Here is an 18,206-nt window from a genome sequence, read left to right on the forward strand (position 1 = left end):
GGGGAAAAATACACCAGGAGGCGTAGTGCTTAGAGATGCAGCAGATGTGCAAAGACTTACTGCTAGAATATCACAAATAATGTGGATGAAAAATTCCTTTCTCAAGCCCGAACCTATTTTGAGTTCTTCCCCACAATGTATGGGTATTCATGATTACAACAGCTTTTGAGGAACAATGCAAATTTTGCATTTATGCATTTTATGTTGTTCATTCAACTAAAATAAATGTGACTGCTGAGCAGAACAACTTTCTACTTTCAAATGATAACAAAGGTAGCCTGAATTATCCTGTTATACTAACACAAAATACATGCTTTTAATATTGTTCTCTATGAATTAAAATGCAATTAACATATTTTTATTTTTTTTTAAATTCTTCACTTATTATACAGTTTATACAATAAGAGTGCAATTTATCTTGTGCACTATTTTCCTTCCCCTGCATCACATTATGGGTGGGGTGGAGGTGAAATTACAGTGAAACCATGAGCCTGCCACATTAGCAAAATAAATTGTTTTTGATTTGCTAAGTAATGGAATTCTGACACCATTTTATTCATTTTTGGAAATTTGTTCTTACAAAATGGCAAATAATGTACCTCATCATGCAATATTTTCTCATTCAAAATATTGATAAAGGGAAGTAGTTTTTCAGTAAACACTTTTCAACTGATCATTTGCTAGCAGTATAATTTTAAGGAAGAGAGCATCACCTCCATAACTGTGCAAAATTAAGAGAAAAATGTCTATGATACATCATATTTGGGAAATATAATATTATAAATTGTTTTTTTAACTTTTAAACTTGGGCCATTGAACTATATAGATAAGAGACACGGTGAAATAATAGCCACATCCTACAATCATTGTTAATATATTCTGATAATATCAAACAGAACTAAAGTGGAACTGAACTACTTTCAGAGACTTTTCTTTGCACTAATATTCCCTTCTGCTTTCTTTTTAATTAGCTGCTTTTTACTTTAAATAAACTCTAGAAAATGCTTAAGAAAACATCTCATGCTTCCTGTTTTTGGGAAGTAGGGAGAGGCATCTGTCCAACAAAATTTTAGAAATAGGACCCACCTCTTCCCTGACCCTTTGGATATTTGAAATCTAAAAAGGAAGCAGCCAGACAGATTGCGCCCATTCAGGCTAACGGACATCTAGGCAATTCACTTTTAGAAATAAGGCTTCCTTTTCTGATATACCCTTTTGAAGGACATCACTCTGAGGAGCGAGGTATTTAAGTCCCACTAATCAAATTTCCTCTTGGCCTGAATATTGGTACCTTGAGAAATCAATTTGAGAAGTGTAGGAGCTCCTACAATGTTTTTTCCATCAAAAATATTTCTAAACATGTTCTTTTAAGGCTGATTTGGGGACTGCATGGCAATTTAGATGGATACCTCAAAACTTGCCTTGAAAAGCTTGATTTAAGCAAGACACAGTTTCAAGCATGTAAAACTGCTCACCATGAAAGCTGACTGTGCCCCCCCCCCTCTCCCAGAACAATTCAATGTAACTCAAAAGGTAAATGTTGATAAGAAAATCCAATTCTTGTTGTACAATAAAAAGCAAGCTTGAATGAAATATGGGCTACAACTTTCTGTAAATGTGTTATTGCATGAAAACTGGCAGCCAAGGTAGTAGGTATGCTAGGACTCTAAGAATAAAGGCAACATACTTTTAGAAAGACAGTAAATAATAGAATTCAACAAAAAAGATATGACTTTTAAAATTATTCAAAGCGGGCCGTAAGAGGGTGAAAAATAGTACTAGAATAAAATTATTTCACGCAGAACATTGTGATGTTAGGTGCTATGGTGTGTGTGTGTGTGTGTCTATGTATCTTCCTCCCTGCATAGCAATTGGATTCAAGCTACCTATTTTCAAAATAATGACCCAGAAGTTGTAATAGTCATGCACAATTATGTAAGGTTCTACATATGTTCTGTATCGTGTGTGTCCAACCTTTTAGCTTGCTTGGGCTGCACTGAGTGAAGAGTAATTGTCCTGGGCTACATATCAAATATATAATATAATTAATGTATATAAATAACCAACTTCCTTTATTTTTAGTATTTTTATTATAACTTGTGGGGCTCATCACTAGCTGTCCACGGGCTGAAGGTTGGACACGCCTGTTCTATATGACTTTTTATATTGGGTAATTTCCAGAAGCATTGGATTACAACTTCTAAGACTCCTTGTCAGAACAACCCAAGACTTGTATGCTTTTGAGGATAAGCGTGAATCATATTCTAGATTCTAGAACAATAACTAATGAAAAAAGAGGAGATGAACTGGATCCTTTCATTAAACTCTTATATGTCAATACTAAGGTAGATCATTTTGGCTGTGACCATAACCAAGACATAGAAATCAAGCAAATTAATCCAGGTGTTAGCTTTTCTACTTAAAAATATGCATAAGCAACCTGTACACAATGTGTTTAAGGTAAATTACAAAGATGAGACAAAAATGTATTTCCAGCAAGCATCAAAAGCATCCATTAAGGAAAAAAAATATACATAAATACTATATTTAACTGACAAATTGCATAAATTATACCATAAGAATGACAGCCAGCCATACAAATGCACACATAAGGGGCTACATCCAACCACCCATAAGCATATGCAAGAGATTTTTTCTTTGCTCTCCTCCCTCCGTGCTATACCCCCACTTCAGTTCTGCTCTGTTTTTGTATCTCTAATTCTCACATGCATATTGACTTGGTGAAAATAATCCATAAATCACACTATCCAAGGTAGAACTTGCTTTACCCTGTAAATTTCCTAACTGAAAATACATTTAATTAGTATCGCGCTAATCAGGAAGATAACTGTTGACATTTCTTGAACGCTTTCTTGATTAAAGTTTTCTCAACCTATGTCATTCATTATGAAGAAAAATTATATTTCAAATTTGGAAATATGAAAGATAAAAGATTTGTTCTTTTCAGGGTTTTTTTTTTTTTTTAAAAGAGTCAGAGGAGGGGAAAAAATCATGCATTAACTCTAATCTTAGAGCACATATACTGATAGATAAAAGCATTTACTTCAAGATGATTATGCTTGCAGAGTTCATGGTTAGAAATCACCAGTTGCTGGATTACCGGATTAAACACAGCTATTGATATTTTTAACTCCAAAAAAGAAGAATGTAGGAATGGAAACACAAAGTATATTATGAACTACAGACTATTGCACATTTCAACATAATACAGGTGTAAAATAGAAAGTATGAAAGTAATACACTCTTGTTACACAGAAACGTACAAATGATTTGTGCACACAATTCAAACCGTGAACAGTGGACACCACCACAGTCCACCCGCTTAGCTGTTTAGTGACCTTTAGAAACCGGTCCAGACTGATTATCAGCAATACGTTTTCTTGTTTTTGATGTAAAAAAAAATATTTTGAGACCACAGTATTTGATTACATACATATATAATTCCATGATCAAAGACGAACAGGTGTAGTTTTGCAATTCTAAATAAAAAGTGCAAAAATGTTTTTTAAAAAAATTAAAATTATGGAAGCATAAGCTAAAAATTGTCTGCATAGCTGAAATCTATTTAAAGCAAGTCCTCGGTAAGGAGTACTGACAGAAGAAAGCAGGAAGTGTTTTTTTTTTTTTAAATATAAAATGTCTTCTGCATGTTCATTAACAGAATGCAATAATGTCAGTTTGCGTCAGCTTTTAAACAATTCACAGACAGTTCACTCCTGCATCTTTAGACACCATAGTTGTTGCGGTACCTCCTTCTCCAAGGTAAACAGCTGTGCTGGACTTAGAACTAACCACCCTGTCACCCCCATTGTTGTTAATCTCACAATCCAGGGGTTCTGTGGAGATGACCCACGTTGAAGGGCGCCATCTCTTTAGGGAATAAGGCGTTTTCACACGTTTCTTGATCTTTTCTCCTGAGCCAGATTTCCCCTCAAGAGATGATTCACCCACTGAAAAGGAAGAATAGAGAATGTTATCACACAGGCTGAAAAACATAAATATAATAAAAAGAGCAAAATCCTGCGATAAGTATTAGGATAAATATTCTTTAATCATATACTGCATTCAATCAAAGTATAATTTAAGTTTAAGTTTAATAACATTTGTATGCCGCCCAATCCCGTAGGACTCCGGGCAGCTTACAATACAACCTAAATCAAAAAGGAAAGAAGAGAAGAAAAAATAGATTTAAAAACATAGATTTAAAACACACCATGCACTCCGTTCTAAGTGGGACTGGACCGTATTTGGGGTCAACAGCCCCAGGCCTGCCGGAACAGCCAGGTTGTAGTGGCTTTACGGAAGGCCGAGAGAGTGGGACGGGTCCGGATCTCTGCGGGTAGATCATTCCACAGGGCCGGGGCAGCTACAGAGAAAGACCTCCCCTGAGTAGTCGCCAACCGGCATTGCCCGGTCGACGGTACCCGAAGGAGGCCCAGCCTGTGTGATCTTATAGGTCGTTGGGAGGTATGTGGCAGGAGGCGGTTTAAAAAGATTACGTGATTTACTTTATTATTATTATTATTATTAAACATGAAACTCAGTCAACTGAACATTTAAAAATGTATCACAGATATTATTAACTAGCACTGATGGTTGATACGGGTTGCTGCCAGTATCCAAGGTAGTTGAAGTAAAATCATAAGCACCACCAGTGTTTCACTTAGTGACTGCTTCACTTAATGTGAAGCAGTCACTAAGTTGTCTATTCCCATTGTGGTCGCTAAACAAAGACTATTTGTAATATTACGAAGGAATTAACTCAGATCCTACTGAACTATATTGGGAAGAAGGCTCCTTCTTTAATACTTAAAGTATTTAAACCAAATAATACAATGTTTTATACAAATCTGATATTTGATCATCTGAGACAAGATAACAAGCTTGTTATTTTATGTAGATAAAAATAAATTATTCTGGTGGTATTCAACTAAAACTGAGGATATGTGCATGCATATGTATATCTGTTCTTCCATTATGCAGCTTATTACAGGGTAAGAAGCTTTTGAAAATGTAAAAGAATTTCTGCTCAGAGTGATTTAGAATATAACAACATAATGAATTGGTAATGAGCCATCTATCAAGCAACGGAAGGTTTACTCAAGCCTTGAAAGCACTGTTTCATGCAACTTGAAAACACTGATACGAGATTCCCCTTGCTAATTCTTTGCCTTTCAAAGGACTCTATTATAACATTGGGAATGTATAACAAGCCAAAGATCAAATGTTTTGGGGGGGAAAAAAATCAGTTTTGCTAAAGCACGTTCTTGAAGCCACAGCTTTCTTAGAAAAAGCCTGCACAAATTATTTTTAGATCCCATAAGCATAAGCACATATTTATTCTTTCAAGATGAAAGCATTCGCTTCACTGGAAAGAACAGAGATGATTTAACTGAGCTATGAGGCAGGCATCAATGGAACACATACAGAAATGGACATATACTTTGTTTCAGGGGTGGAAAGGGTGCAAAACAACTTTCCTCGCTTAAAATCAACCTGCTTAATTCTGAAAAATAATTTTCCCAAGATTCACTCATGTATCCCTGGCAGAACTCACACTGAATATTGCACCCATCCAAAATATTTGTGGCAGAAAGATCCAGGGAGTTAGGCCTTTGTGCTCTTTTAGTGTGGGTCGGTCCAGAAGTTGGTGCCGTTCTCTCGCTGCTTTGGATGGAAACACTTTGCTCTAGACACAGGTTACTGTTGTTGTTGTTGGTATTTGTCCGGCCATTATCCAGCGACCGTTCTCTTCTATCTACCAGTCGATCGAGGATGCCCTCGTCGTGGCTCACTTGCTGCTCCCTTCTTAATAATGGCTCATGTTCGTCAGGACTTGAATTGATATTCAGACGACTATCTTCTCCGCTGAACTGATGTTGCAACATTTCCTGGGCTCTGTGTGTTCCTGAGCTAGTCGTTTGGCCTGATGGCACTGTCCCATTGACATACTGCGTTGGCGCAGTATGAGAGTTTGTTGTGTGGCTCCTCCCTGCCACTTCATTGGTGGTAACCGTTACTAAGTGAGGTTCGGCAGCATTTATAGTATTCATCTTGGCAACTCCGGTTTCTACTTGCTTCAAGTTTGATTTGTGCTTCCCTCCAAATTTCAGCCGAGATTCCTTGGTTGAATTTTTGGTGTTCAAGGGTAGGCTAGTAGGCCTCTTTGGGAGGTTCTGCTGTTTGGGAAGAGGGTAGACCTGAGCAGGCTGAACATCTGGAATTAGGCATGCTTGGCCATTTCCAACTTGCATGAAGTCCTGTTGTCCATTTGCTTCTACTGCCAATTTTATCAGTGGGTACAGCAAACTGGAACTAGTGCTGCTCAGCGGATCTGGCCCACTGAACTGCTTAAGAGAATGCTCCATCAGGTTTTCATCAGAGCTTTCTTTTAAGTTTTTATCTACTTCTTTTGGATCCAGCTTGTTAGTTTCCAAGTCCTCCTCTGTGAGCTGCAGACAGACAGGAGTTGGCCCACAGGGCTGCATGCCATTTGCAGCACAAATGTTTGTTTCACCCGAATAAGGCATTTCAGAGATGGTGGTCATGCCAGTGCTTGGAGTAAGGCCAGTTGTGTTGGTGGTGGTAGTGTTGGTTGACAAGCTGGTAACGCTAGTCTCAGGGCTTGGAATGCGAGCTTGTGCTTGCTGCCGCTCATAGTTAATGGAGTTTCTGTTCTTCTCCCCAACTGTCAGTGGTGTGCTGGACACTGAAAGTTCCGATGAAATGTTCTTCACTTTGCTATCACTGTGATTGATTGAATCCTCAATGAAGGATGAGGAAGAATATTCTTGATATGGTCTGATCTTTGCCATTCGTCTATGGTGTGACAGGTTTCTTTAGGAAAACAAAAAGACAGTAGGATTAAGAGTACTTAATGTTTCATCTTAAAAGTATTTCAATGCAAAAAAAAAAGGATATTTTAACCAAGAAGCATAATGACTAGAAGATGGAACAAATTGGAGCATTGCTATAGTGCTGATATTCCACAGATTTCCATACAAGCTCTTCGATATTGCTCTCTTTCTCTTTAGAAGTGGCATGCCTATGGTATTTTTTTTAAATCATGTTTTTTTTACCCCATTCCCAGCAATGTTATTAACACAGTTTTTAAAGATATGAGAAGGGTATATTGTAAATGTTCTTGGTTTCATTCTTGGTTTGGGCTATGGGCTAGTTAATTTAATCCTTAGAGAAGATGGCAGTTGCATCTTCTGAAAGAAAAAAAAAAACTTCTGAAGCGCTCTTTCAAAATCTTTAGCATTTAATGAAGATGCCAGATATGGTTTAGATGAGAGTGCTACATCCTTTGTAAGGATACTTTAGAGGAGAGGTTCCGGATGAGGATGTTATCTTGAAAAGGCAAGCTTGTTGGTTCTTGAATACTTTAGCAATGTATGTCTAAAACCCCATAGTTGATTAAGACAGAAATTGAAGTTTTGATCCTTTATGGAATTGATGTGACTGGAAATGAGAAAGGGAAGAGAAATACTTTCTAGTCTTTTGGGGCTACCTTGTAATTTGGAGATTATGTTATGGGCCTGCTCAGAAAATGTTACGCCTACATGACAGTGATGGCGAGAGCGTGTTTCCGACACTGAGTGCCGAAAAGGGAATGTGTGTACTCGTCTAGGCTGCAACCAAGAAGAGGAGCTGACCGGGGGGGTGGGGGGGGGTTATGCATGCTGGAAAATGAACTTCCAGTTACTGCCACACATACCCATGCAGCGATCAGCTGATTGTCGCATATGCTCATGCAGGAAAACGGAAGATCAGTTCTTCCAGTTTCCCACACTGCTGCATGCACAAAGGCCAGCTGATCATCGCATGCGCATGTGTGCCAGAAACATGGCTCCATCACAGCCATCACAGCTATATGAGGTCCAGAAACATTCTTGTTAATATAGATGCTAGAAGGTTCTTGCTTCTGATTTTTTTAAACAGAAGAGGTGTGAACAAGGGTTAGGGTTAAGAGAAATGTCTACCAGTATCTCAGTGTCCATAGGCATCATATTGCTTATAGTTGAAATAAAATATGCCTCTCTCTTTGTCTATGATATTTTGTGCACCTGAAGGATTTTGTATGAGAGTTTTAAATCTTGTCTGTCTCTAAGTATCCAGGATATAACAATTCTGCCTGAAGGAATGAAAGATTTCCAAGAAGAATGAAGGTTGCACACATTTCTGAGATGAATGAATGACACTATTTACATCTGGTATGACAGAGGGAATCACTACAGAGAATTATTCCTTCTTTCTGGACCATATACTTGATTTACAGGTCAGAAAAAGGTCACTCAATAAAGCCTACTAAAATACAGAGAATATTATAAGATAAAGAGGTTGAAATATAAAAAATTGTGCCTAGGTAAAGCAGGAGGCAAGAACTAGGGCAGAGTACAGCAGAACCAAGCTCAGAAAAAAAAATCTACAAATGTATTTCCTGCCTTTCTGAGCAATAGAAAAAAAATCTTCATTGGATTCCTTTTCATACCAAATTAAGGATATTTTCAACTCAAACAATGCTATGTATGTCACTAGGTATCTGTCAGGCCTGCAGTCATATTCCTTTTAGAATCTTTGGCCTGCCACACTAATATTCTTTTCTACTATGCTGTTTCATTAGTGGGGAATTGAGAGGGGGAATAGTAAGGAGTAGAATGTGTTGTTGTCAAAATAAAAAATTCCTTCTAGAAACCAAGGTCATCTTTTGTCTCTACACCTCTGAGCCTGACTGGAACTGGATGGGTGGAACTGCCAGCGTGGCAGTGGAAGATTGGACCATATGATGGACTTGTGGGTGTGGGGGCAAGATCATGAACTTTCAACTGGGTGGGGAAACCCAGGAAGCTTTCAGATTCGGGTTTTCCACAGATGTGCCAACATGTCTCTCTTAATAAATTAGAAGTTTGAGGAAAGTTCTGCCTTGGATTTAATTTTGGATGATATTTGGAACGCTGATATTATCTTTCAGAGTAATCACAACTGTAACTGCATATAACTCTCTTTGAAATGCATATGTGGGACTGATTGGGGTAGATTGCAAGGGTGACACCGAAATATAATTTTATCATATTTGAGCTATATCTTAAATTATTGTATTCTATTCCAATTTCATTTTAGACTGTATTTTATTCCAATTCCATTTTAAATCATATTTTATTCCAATTCTATTTTAAATTGTATTTTATCAAATTCCATTTTATATTGCTTTTATCAAATTGTAGTAATAATTTGTTTCTGGAACTTTGCAGTTTGATATGGCCCAAGGGCTAATCAATAAATACTCAATGTCAATATTTTCAGTTTCATACTGAGACAGCCTATAAAAGGAACATTGGTGCAGTTGAAGATATTTTTCTATGTTTACCTAAAGAGCACCATGATTTCAATATTGCAATACTGGGTGAGTTCAGCTTCCTTTTTTCAAATATGTACCATATTTTTTGGACTGTAAGACGCACCGAAGTATAAGACGCACCAAGATTTTGAAGAGGTAAATTTTTTTAAAAAGTTTTTTCACACTGCAGACCTTCCAAATCTTCTGCATGCCTTGTTTTTTTGTGAAAAACGGGGCAGGCAGAGAGTTGAGAGGCCTGCAAAGTGCTCCTGGGGGATGGGGGGCAAAAACAAGCAAACAAGAGCTCATTTTTCGCAAAAACGGTTTCATTTTTTTGCAAAAAACAGAGCATGCATAGGTAGCTTGTAGAGTGCTCCAGGGGACTGGGCCAAAAATGGACAAAAACCGGCCCGTTTTTTGCTCATTTTTGTCCTCCCCAGCACCCAGGAGCACTTTACAGGCTTCCCAAACCCTCTGTGTGTCCATTTTTGTGAAGGGGGTGGGGTTTCGGGAGGCCAAAAATGCTGTATTCAGTGTATAAGACGCACCCAGATTTTCTTTTTTGGGGGAAAAAGATGCGTCTTATACTCCAAAAAATACGGTAACTATGCAGGTACTGTATACATGATAACAATTCTTAAGGAATTACTTCAGAAACAAACAACAATTACAGCCTGTGTATATGAATACGAATAATCAGCCCAAGATGAATGTACTACTTATTGGGAAAACAATTTTTCTATATATGTAAAATTAAGGGCTGTAGAAATGTGATGTTCCTGCAATGAAACCAATTTTTTTTTAAAAAAAGCATGTGCAACAACTGTGGATCTTGGAAAGAAAGAAAGAGAGAGAGAGAGAGAAAGAGAGAAAGAAAAAGAAAGACAGAAAGAAAAAAAAAGTATATATACCGTTCATTTTGCATAGCTGTAGACATAGGGTTAACAGTTGGACTGACAGATTTATTCCTCTCCCAAATCATCATGAGTTCAGCCACCCTCTCTTCAGCACACTGGGCTGTCAGCCGAGCTTCAGCATCCTGATCCCAGCAGTCTTCAATTGTCTCTTTCAATGATCTCACAGCCTAACAAAGAAAACAGGACATTTTCTCAACCTCTTTTTTTTTTTTGGTAAGAAAGTCAGCGATATGAATATAATATTGTACATACTTGCCTTACACTAAGATTATTTTAAAATTTCACAACTGTATTTTTGCACGCGCACTTCGATATGTTTATAAAGTTACAACCTGTTGGAGATACTTTTTTTTAAATTTTATTTTATTTTATCAATTTCATATATACATTCACAATTATATGATCTCATAACTGTTATTAATAATATGTATTTATAACAATTTTTCCCTACTGTTAACAATATACTTGAAGATTGCTTTTTTAACATCCCATAGATCCATCTTATCTTACAACGGTCCTACTTCTTCCCTCCCTCCCTCCCTCTTTCCTTCCCTCGTTTCTTCTCTCCTACTCCCCCTTCCTTCCCTCCCTCCTTCCCCTTCCCTCCTTCTCTCCTTCCCTCCTTCCTTCTTTCCTTCCTTTCTTTTCTCCTTCTCTCCTTCCTTTCCCCCTTCCTTTCCTCCTTCCTTCCCCCCTTCCTTCTCTCCTACATTCCCTCTTTCCTTCCCTCCTTTCTTCTCTCCTTCTCTTCTTTTTTTAAAAGCCTTTTTACTTCAATACCACTGCTAATGATCAGTTACATCAGTGGTAGTCAACCTGGTCCCTACCGCCCACTAGTGGGCGTTCCAGCTTTCATGGTGGGCGGTAGGAGTTTTGTCCGATACTGAAGCACTTTCCTTTTTTTTTAATTTAATTGACTTTTTTAAAAATTTCATAGCATTATTTAAAAAATTTCATTAGGCTTTCATAAAATCACCATTACTGTGGAACCGGTGGGCGGTTAGAAAATTTTACTACTAACAGAGATACAAAAGTGGGCGGTAGGTATAAAAAGGTTGACTACCCCTGAGTTACATCATGTATGATTATTAAAAACAGGCAAGTCTAGGAAGAATAGTATTGCACAAGACCAAAGACTTATCCATTCTAACATTGTTTCCCAAAACAGGTCGCTAGTTATTTAAGAAAAATCTGGACGTTGGACAAAAAAACCTGTTCTCTTCAAATATTGTTTCCTTGACATTGACATTCAAAAGTTTGCTACCACTGATCACGAAGATTTCATAAATCATGACTAGTCACTATGTGACAAAATACTCTAAACAAATAAATAATGGTTTATTTGTTGTTGTTCAACTGTTAAGTCATGTCAGACACTTCACAACCTCAAATAGCATATTGGAAAACTGTAATTCTGCCTATTAGTGATCTATGTATAGCTATCATTTTACATTACAGAATACAAATCATCATATCATACTTTACTCTTTTGTACTTAAATCTACAGCAATTAAAATTTCATAATAACAATGCTCTATTTCTACTTTCATATTCCAACATTGTCAACTGAAAAAAAAAAAGCAGCATGACTTTTTAATTATTATTTTCTTACCAAGCTGTTCTCTTTCCAGGCCTCTGGGAATTTTGGTCTTTGCTTTTCTCTAGAAACAAGGACTTGCATATCTTCAAAAGTGGGGTGGTTTCCAACTTCTACTTGGAATGCTGTTTGGAACTCTGGCACAGATTCTCCTGCTTGCAGAAAAGGGTACATCAATGTTATCAGGAAGCAGAAAAAAAAATAAAACAAAACAGAATTCATGTTGAAATGTTGTAGCAAAAATGTATTTATCACCAACTTTTTACTTCACCGACAAGATTGGGTTTGTTCCTAAATAAGGAATGGTATATAAACAGTTGGAAATATTCTGAATGTTTTAACTAAAGCTAATAATTAAACAAAATTCTTAAATTATTCTATAAACATTTGAAAAGCCTTCCGGTGGCACATTCCTATCGCCCTCTGCTTTTATTATTTAGGATGCTGATTTTGGAATACCTTTTGAATTGTAAAACAAGAAGGAACAGCTCTGGGTTTTTTAAAAGAAAAAAAAATGATTTATCTTATATTTTGTAAATCCTATAGTTTCATATCTGTCTTTTGTTTGGATGTAAATAACAGGGTTTGCATTATGATCTCATTATGTCATTTCCTATTGTTCTCTATTGTACTGAAGAAGTAAGGGGAATTTTCCTCTTTTTCCTCAATTCTTGAAAAAATATAGGATAAGGAGGAAATTTTTTTAAAAAAAGAACTTTATGTACTTATTGTCCAGTTCCAGGCCTAACCTAAACATCCAGAATATTATAAGCTTTTCAGTTTTTATTTCTTTCCTAACAGGCCCTTTTAACATTTTGCAATCTTTAGAAGCTACACTGCTTAAACTGATTGGTTTAGTTACTTTACATTTATGAATATACTTCTATATACTTTGAACACATGGTGGAACAGGTTTCCTAATGCAGAAAACATTTGCTTAGTTTTAGTGGCCACATTTCAGAATCAAGAAGTTGTTACTGTTATATCTGAAGAAATCAATAAAAGAAAGATTGTAAAAGTTCAAAAAATTAGGAATAACATTTTTTTTAAAAAAAATATGACATTTAATATTAATTATACACACAGCTAAGCTACAAGCTGCATTCAAATTGCATGTGTATGTAATTTTAGATAACTGGTATTTTAATATATAAGCATTTTATTATCATATTAAGAAAAAAGAGTATATACTATAGTATGAACTAGAAATTTAAATACAGCGGCTCTATAGTCTACACAGCCCTGTTAAAATGCCAGATTTTTGAGTTGTAAAAAATCAGACCAACATCAATCACTTCAGAATTCTTTCTACCTTTAGTATAACATATAAGCTTTACATTCCAATTGAAAAACAAACTGAAATCTGCAGTACTGCAGGCCACTTCAGCTGACTGTTATCTGCAGTTCAGTGGTTCTAATCTCACCGGCTCAAGGTCGACTCAGCCTTCCATCCTTCCGAGGTGGGTGAAATGAGGACCCAGACTGTGGGGGCAATTTGCTGACTCAATTTGCTAAAAATCTGTAAACTGCTTAGAGAGGGCTGAAAGCACTATGAAGCGGTATATAAGTCTAATAAACAAATAAAATAAATAAATGTGTGTGTTTCTTTTAATGTTGTACGCCGCCCTGAGTCCTTGGGAGAAGGGCGGCATATAAATCGAATAAACCTCAAACCTCAACCTCAAATGCTACGTGGTAGTCAGATTTCAGATCTGAAGCATATACTTTGATTTTTCATTCGATCTCTCTGATCAGAGGAAGGCAGTATGTGGCCAATAAGCTGCATACAGCCTCTGATTCCCTCCGCCCCACTTTTTTTTTCTACCATAGCAAACTGCAGGGCCAAGTTTAACTGACAAATTGAATCAGTGGGTTAAATGTCCCCTTTCTAAAAAAAAGAAAAGACTAATTAAAGCTTACCCACTATAGTTCAACATATCTCTACCCCCCACAACCCCTCCCCAAAAAGCCAGGATTTGTGGATAATTCCCAAAATATTCACAACTGATTGAAAAAAGTAATAAAAAGAAGAAACTGACAGCAAAAAGGTTGCCCATCCTGTCTTATATACTGTACACCATTTGGCCAAAGTGGTTGGGGTGACAGAATAAACTGAGCCACTTCCTCACCACGGGAAAAATCAAAACATCACAGCTGAATGGTTACGCACATTGTTTGAACCCAATTGGTGACTCAAAGGCTGTAGTTAGAATTAAAAAGGATATGTGGTGTTTCTAATCACACACCATCCCCATTTTCATTACCAGAACTAAACTATGACATACATATCAAAGGTGGCACACCATGATGTTTTGGGTGATATGATGCAGAGGTGGGTTCCTACCGGTTCGCACCAGTTCGGTAGAACCAGTTCGTCAAATCTACTGAACCAGTTAGAAGAGGTTCCACCAGTGGACCCGGAAAGCAGGCCACACCTACAGAAGAGGTTCCAAAATTTTTTGAAACTCACCACTGGTGATATGCCAATGTTTACCAACAACAACTATTCTCGAAAACATGTTTTTCCTCAATAACCTAATGCTTATTGGCAAGAATAATGCTTATTATAAAGCAGAAATGTGGATACCACCCTGTAACACTAGATGGCACTGAACTAATTTGACAAGCAAAGAAAAAATGAGTTAGAAGAAAAATCTGACAACCAACATACCCAAATTCTTTGCACTAAGAAATGGCTTTGGCTCAGTTAAGAGAGCAATAACAATCAACAAGCAGAACAGTTGTTGTAAGTGAAAAAGCATGCAGCATCCCAGCAATTCTTCTATTACCTGGGAAGAGGTCTGTACATCTCATAAAAATCTCCCAGTAGATTAGACCAAGTGAATACATATCGACTTGCTTCAAAGCTGATTCACAGTCCCTTAAATTTACTGCTCCTTCCAGCACTTCAGGGGCCATATAGCGAATTGTTCCAACCTGTAAAGACATGTTGTTGCATTGTTACATTGGCTTGGTATTTATGAAATACTGTTCACTGTTCTTCAATTAATTCAACAGGATTTTTTTAAAGCTACATTCACTTTCATCCTCAAAACAGCATTAACATGAGAACATAAAGCTTCCTTGAGACCCATCTGTGGAATTCCAATCTTATTATTTGCATTTAAATAATGTCTGTTCTTTCCAACATATTTTATATTTTTATTCAGTATACATAATCTCTTATGAAGAAAACCTGGTGAAACTGAAGAATTCTTTAAACAAAAGACCAGTAAAAAGAGGTGAAAGTTGCATATTAAATAAATAAATAAAACATTAATCTAAAATAATGTTAAAATTCTATTTTTATCTACCCCCCTCAGTGATCAACAATCTTTAAAAAAATTAATCTTTGCCTAATATAAATTGGAAAAATTACATAGTGTAAAGTACTATTTTAAAATTGTAGTCCCGTGGAACATTTTTAATATCCTTAGACTATTGAATTGGAAACAAGAAAGAATAAAGAGAACTTATTCTTTTCTTGATTTTTCCAATTCAGCTTCTTATTTTCTTAGTTAATCATTTTAAGAAAGTTATAACTCTCATCATGTTACAAATAAAACTCCCTGCAAATCCTAAAAAACCAATTAGTCTATGCAAAATATTAACCTATATTCGTTGATCCTAAGGAAATGTACCTCACCCATTAATCTATTGATCATGCCATCTTTTCCATGCCCCTCCCCCCATGTCAATCTCTTTTGTGATTTGAAATCTTCTCTCTTACACTTCAGATGTGATTAGAAGTCAGGCAACCTGAAGCTGACAAAAATACTAACAGAACTCTGATGCAGACTAGTAAGAAACATTTGTTGTGTAACGTATGAGCAACTAAAATTGTTTCAAGTTGGCTTTCCCATTTCAGAATATATTTAAGGAAAAAAATTACTCTTGCGTCTGAAAATCAAAATAAAGATATAGCAATAGCAATAGCAGTTAGACTTATATACCGCTTCATAGGGCTTTCAGCTCTCTCTAAGCAGTTTTACAGAGTCAGCATATCGCCCCCACAGTCTGGGTCCTCATTTCACCCACCTCGGAAGGATGGAAGGCTGAGTCAACCTTGAGCCGGTGAGATTAGAACCGCTGAAGTGCAGATAACAGTCAGCTGAAGTGGCCTGCAGTACTGCACCCTAACCACTGCGCCACCTCGGCTCTTCTGTTTGAACTGATTGTTCTTTTTATTTGAAAGTGCATATGGTAAAGATTTTTCAGTGTTTAAACCCACTATTCTTAAAACAGATGTATAAACCTTATGATAGGTTTTGGTATCAACATTTCTAAGGTTCATGAGGAGACTTCCAAAATGTATTTGTCTGTCTTACTCACCTCACTAATTGCAGCATTATCCTCCTCACCTGGGCGTACCAGTCTATTCCCTGTTAGCTTCATGGAAAGGCCAAAATCACTAATGACACATGTTCCATCGTTCTTTACTAATACATTGAGGCTGTTCAAATCACGATGGGAAATGGCAGGCTTGTAATGATCTGTTTGAATATATAAATACATTGTTTTACCATTCCTACTGGCTTCTTTTCATATAATAAAAAACAGAGCATGTGCACTTCAAGAAAACTGATGACACTTTGAGCGGATGAAACTTTTATGGTATCAGTTTTATGATCCCCTTAATGCAATTAAATAGGAATTGTTAGAAACAATTGTTAAAGAATGCCATAGTTACATATCAATTAGGAATGCATGAAATATCAAAATCCTTCTATGTACCATAGAACTATACTTCCTGAATATCTGTTAAAATTTTAAGCGTTAAAAAGTCATTGAACTTCTAAGCAATTTGATACATAAATTACTTAGCTAATAATGTGAAATACAACTATATCTTTATTAAGGTTTCTTTCATTTTTATTAGCTAATCCACAAATTAAGATTTATAATCTTAAAGCTAAAAAAAAAGACTTGAACATGTGTTTCTTAATTAATTAAAGCAGTGGTTCTCAACCTGTGGGTCGGCCCCCCCTTGGGCCTTTCACAGGGGTCGCCTAAGACCATCGGAAAATGCATATTTTCGAAAAAATACGGAAAACATAAAATAATTTTATGGTTGGGGATCACCACAACATGAGGAACTGAATTAAAGGTTCATTATTGCAAAAGCCAAGTACTTCAAAATCTACTAGTTTTAATTAGGGTTAGGGTATACATAATATCTAACCACCTAGAATCATTGGCACGGCATACATGTTTAATAAATCATTATTATTAAAAACTGCATGCTATTTTCTGCTCATTTATAAATTAGCTTTATGTACACTTGCTCTTTAAAACACTATTGCAGTGGTTCCCAAACTTGGCAATTTTAAGACTTGTGGACTTCAACTCCCAGAATTCTCCAGCCAGCTGGAGAATTCTGGGAGTTGAAGTCCACAAGTCTTAAAGTTGCCACGTTTGGGAACCACTGCACTATTGGAACAGCAATGCCTGCATTTTAACTTTATGTTCCATTTAAATGAGCTTGCTCATTATTTGTTTTCGTTTCCAAAATCACTATAACCCACTTCTGTCTTCACTCAGCTTTTTAAATACAACCATAATTTTCTTATTTACCCCTTTAAATATTATTTATTATTTATAGATTTTTTTTCATCTTTCTATGCTGGAGTCTCCCAACTCAATATTTCATAACAAAATACCTTTAAAATTTGCAACAAATCTATTGATTTTTCAAATGTACAAGGATTACCGATAGGATGGGCAGATAAAATTCCTATAAAACTTTCAGGAACTTCTTGCAACTTCAAGTAAGGAAAAACTAATTTGCATCGACATCCATATCTGCACAGGAAATACAGCCAAAGAACTAGCTTATAGGAGGTTGACTGTAGATTGAACTTTATGAGGCAATATGTTGTCTTTTTATATAAACTGAAAAGTCTACACTTTTGATCATTCAATAATCATTTCACTGCAGTAGGTCTCAGTTTTGCTGAGAGAGGTACAGCTTTTAATTAGTAATATTTTTATTTTTAAAATTCTAGCTGCCATTGGAAAGGTTACTGTTTGAAAAGCAACCAACTCTATGTAGTTGAAAATATTTTACTGTCTTAAGAAACTAAATATAAATATCATGAACCACATGAAAACCATTATTCCTGTCAGTATAATTAGACCATGGTCCCAACTACATATCTAACTTCAGAGGGAAATGTATGATAAAGAAAAGAATGGCCTACATTATTTTCCAACACAAAAAATACTTTTCCATATGAATCAGAAAATTAGTCCCTACAAAGAAGAGGAACATGAGTATTGTGATATTTGTTTATATTTATGTGCAACCATGGACGTGAGCTCAAGTTATTGA

The 18,206-nt window shown here is 36.2% G+C and overlaps 1 protein-coding gene across 2 annotated transcripts in view; it reads right to left on the reverse strand.

Moving 5' to 3' along the window:
• Positions 1 to 216: 216 nt before the first annotated feature.
• BMPR2 (bone morphogenetic protein receptor type 2) overlaps positions 217 to 18,206 on the reverse strand; it is an 88,643-nt gene continuing 70,653 nt past the window's right edge. Inside the window, exons 8-13 of one of the 2 annotated variants that reach the window (XM_032210226.1) lie at positions 16,208 to 16,368; positions 14,665 to 14,812; positions 11,891 to 12,030; positions 10,273 to 10,445; positions 5,579 to 6,858; positions 217 to 3,971 (exon numbers count right to left, since the gene is read on the reverse strand). In XM_032210226.1, coding sequence (XP_032066117.1) covers positions 3,721 to 3,971; positions 5,579 to 6,858; positions 10,273 to 10,445; positions 11,891 to 12,030; positions 14,665 to 14,812; positions 16,208 to 16,368 — 2,153 coding nt within the window. In that variant the 3' untranslated portion in view covers positions 217 to 3,720. The remainder of the gene's footprint in view (positions 3,972 to 5,578; positions 6,859 to 10,272; positions 10,446 to 11,890; positions 12,031 to 14,664; positions 14,813 to 16,207; positions 16,369 to 18,206) is intronic. The other variant, XM_032210235.1, reaches the window with a different exon arrangement.

Source organism: Thamnophis elegans, chromosome 1 (assembly GCF_009769535.1).
Source record: "Thamnophis elegans isolate rThaEle1 chromosome 1, rThaEle1.pri, whole genome shotgun sequence".
NCBI classification, from domain to species: Eukaryota; Metazoa; Chordata; class Lepidosauria; order Squamata; family Colubridae; genus Thamnophis; species Thamnophis elegans.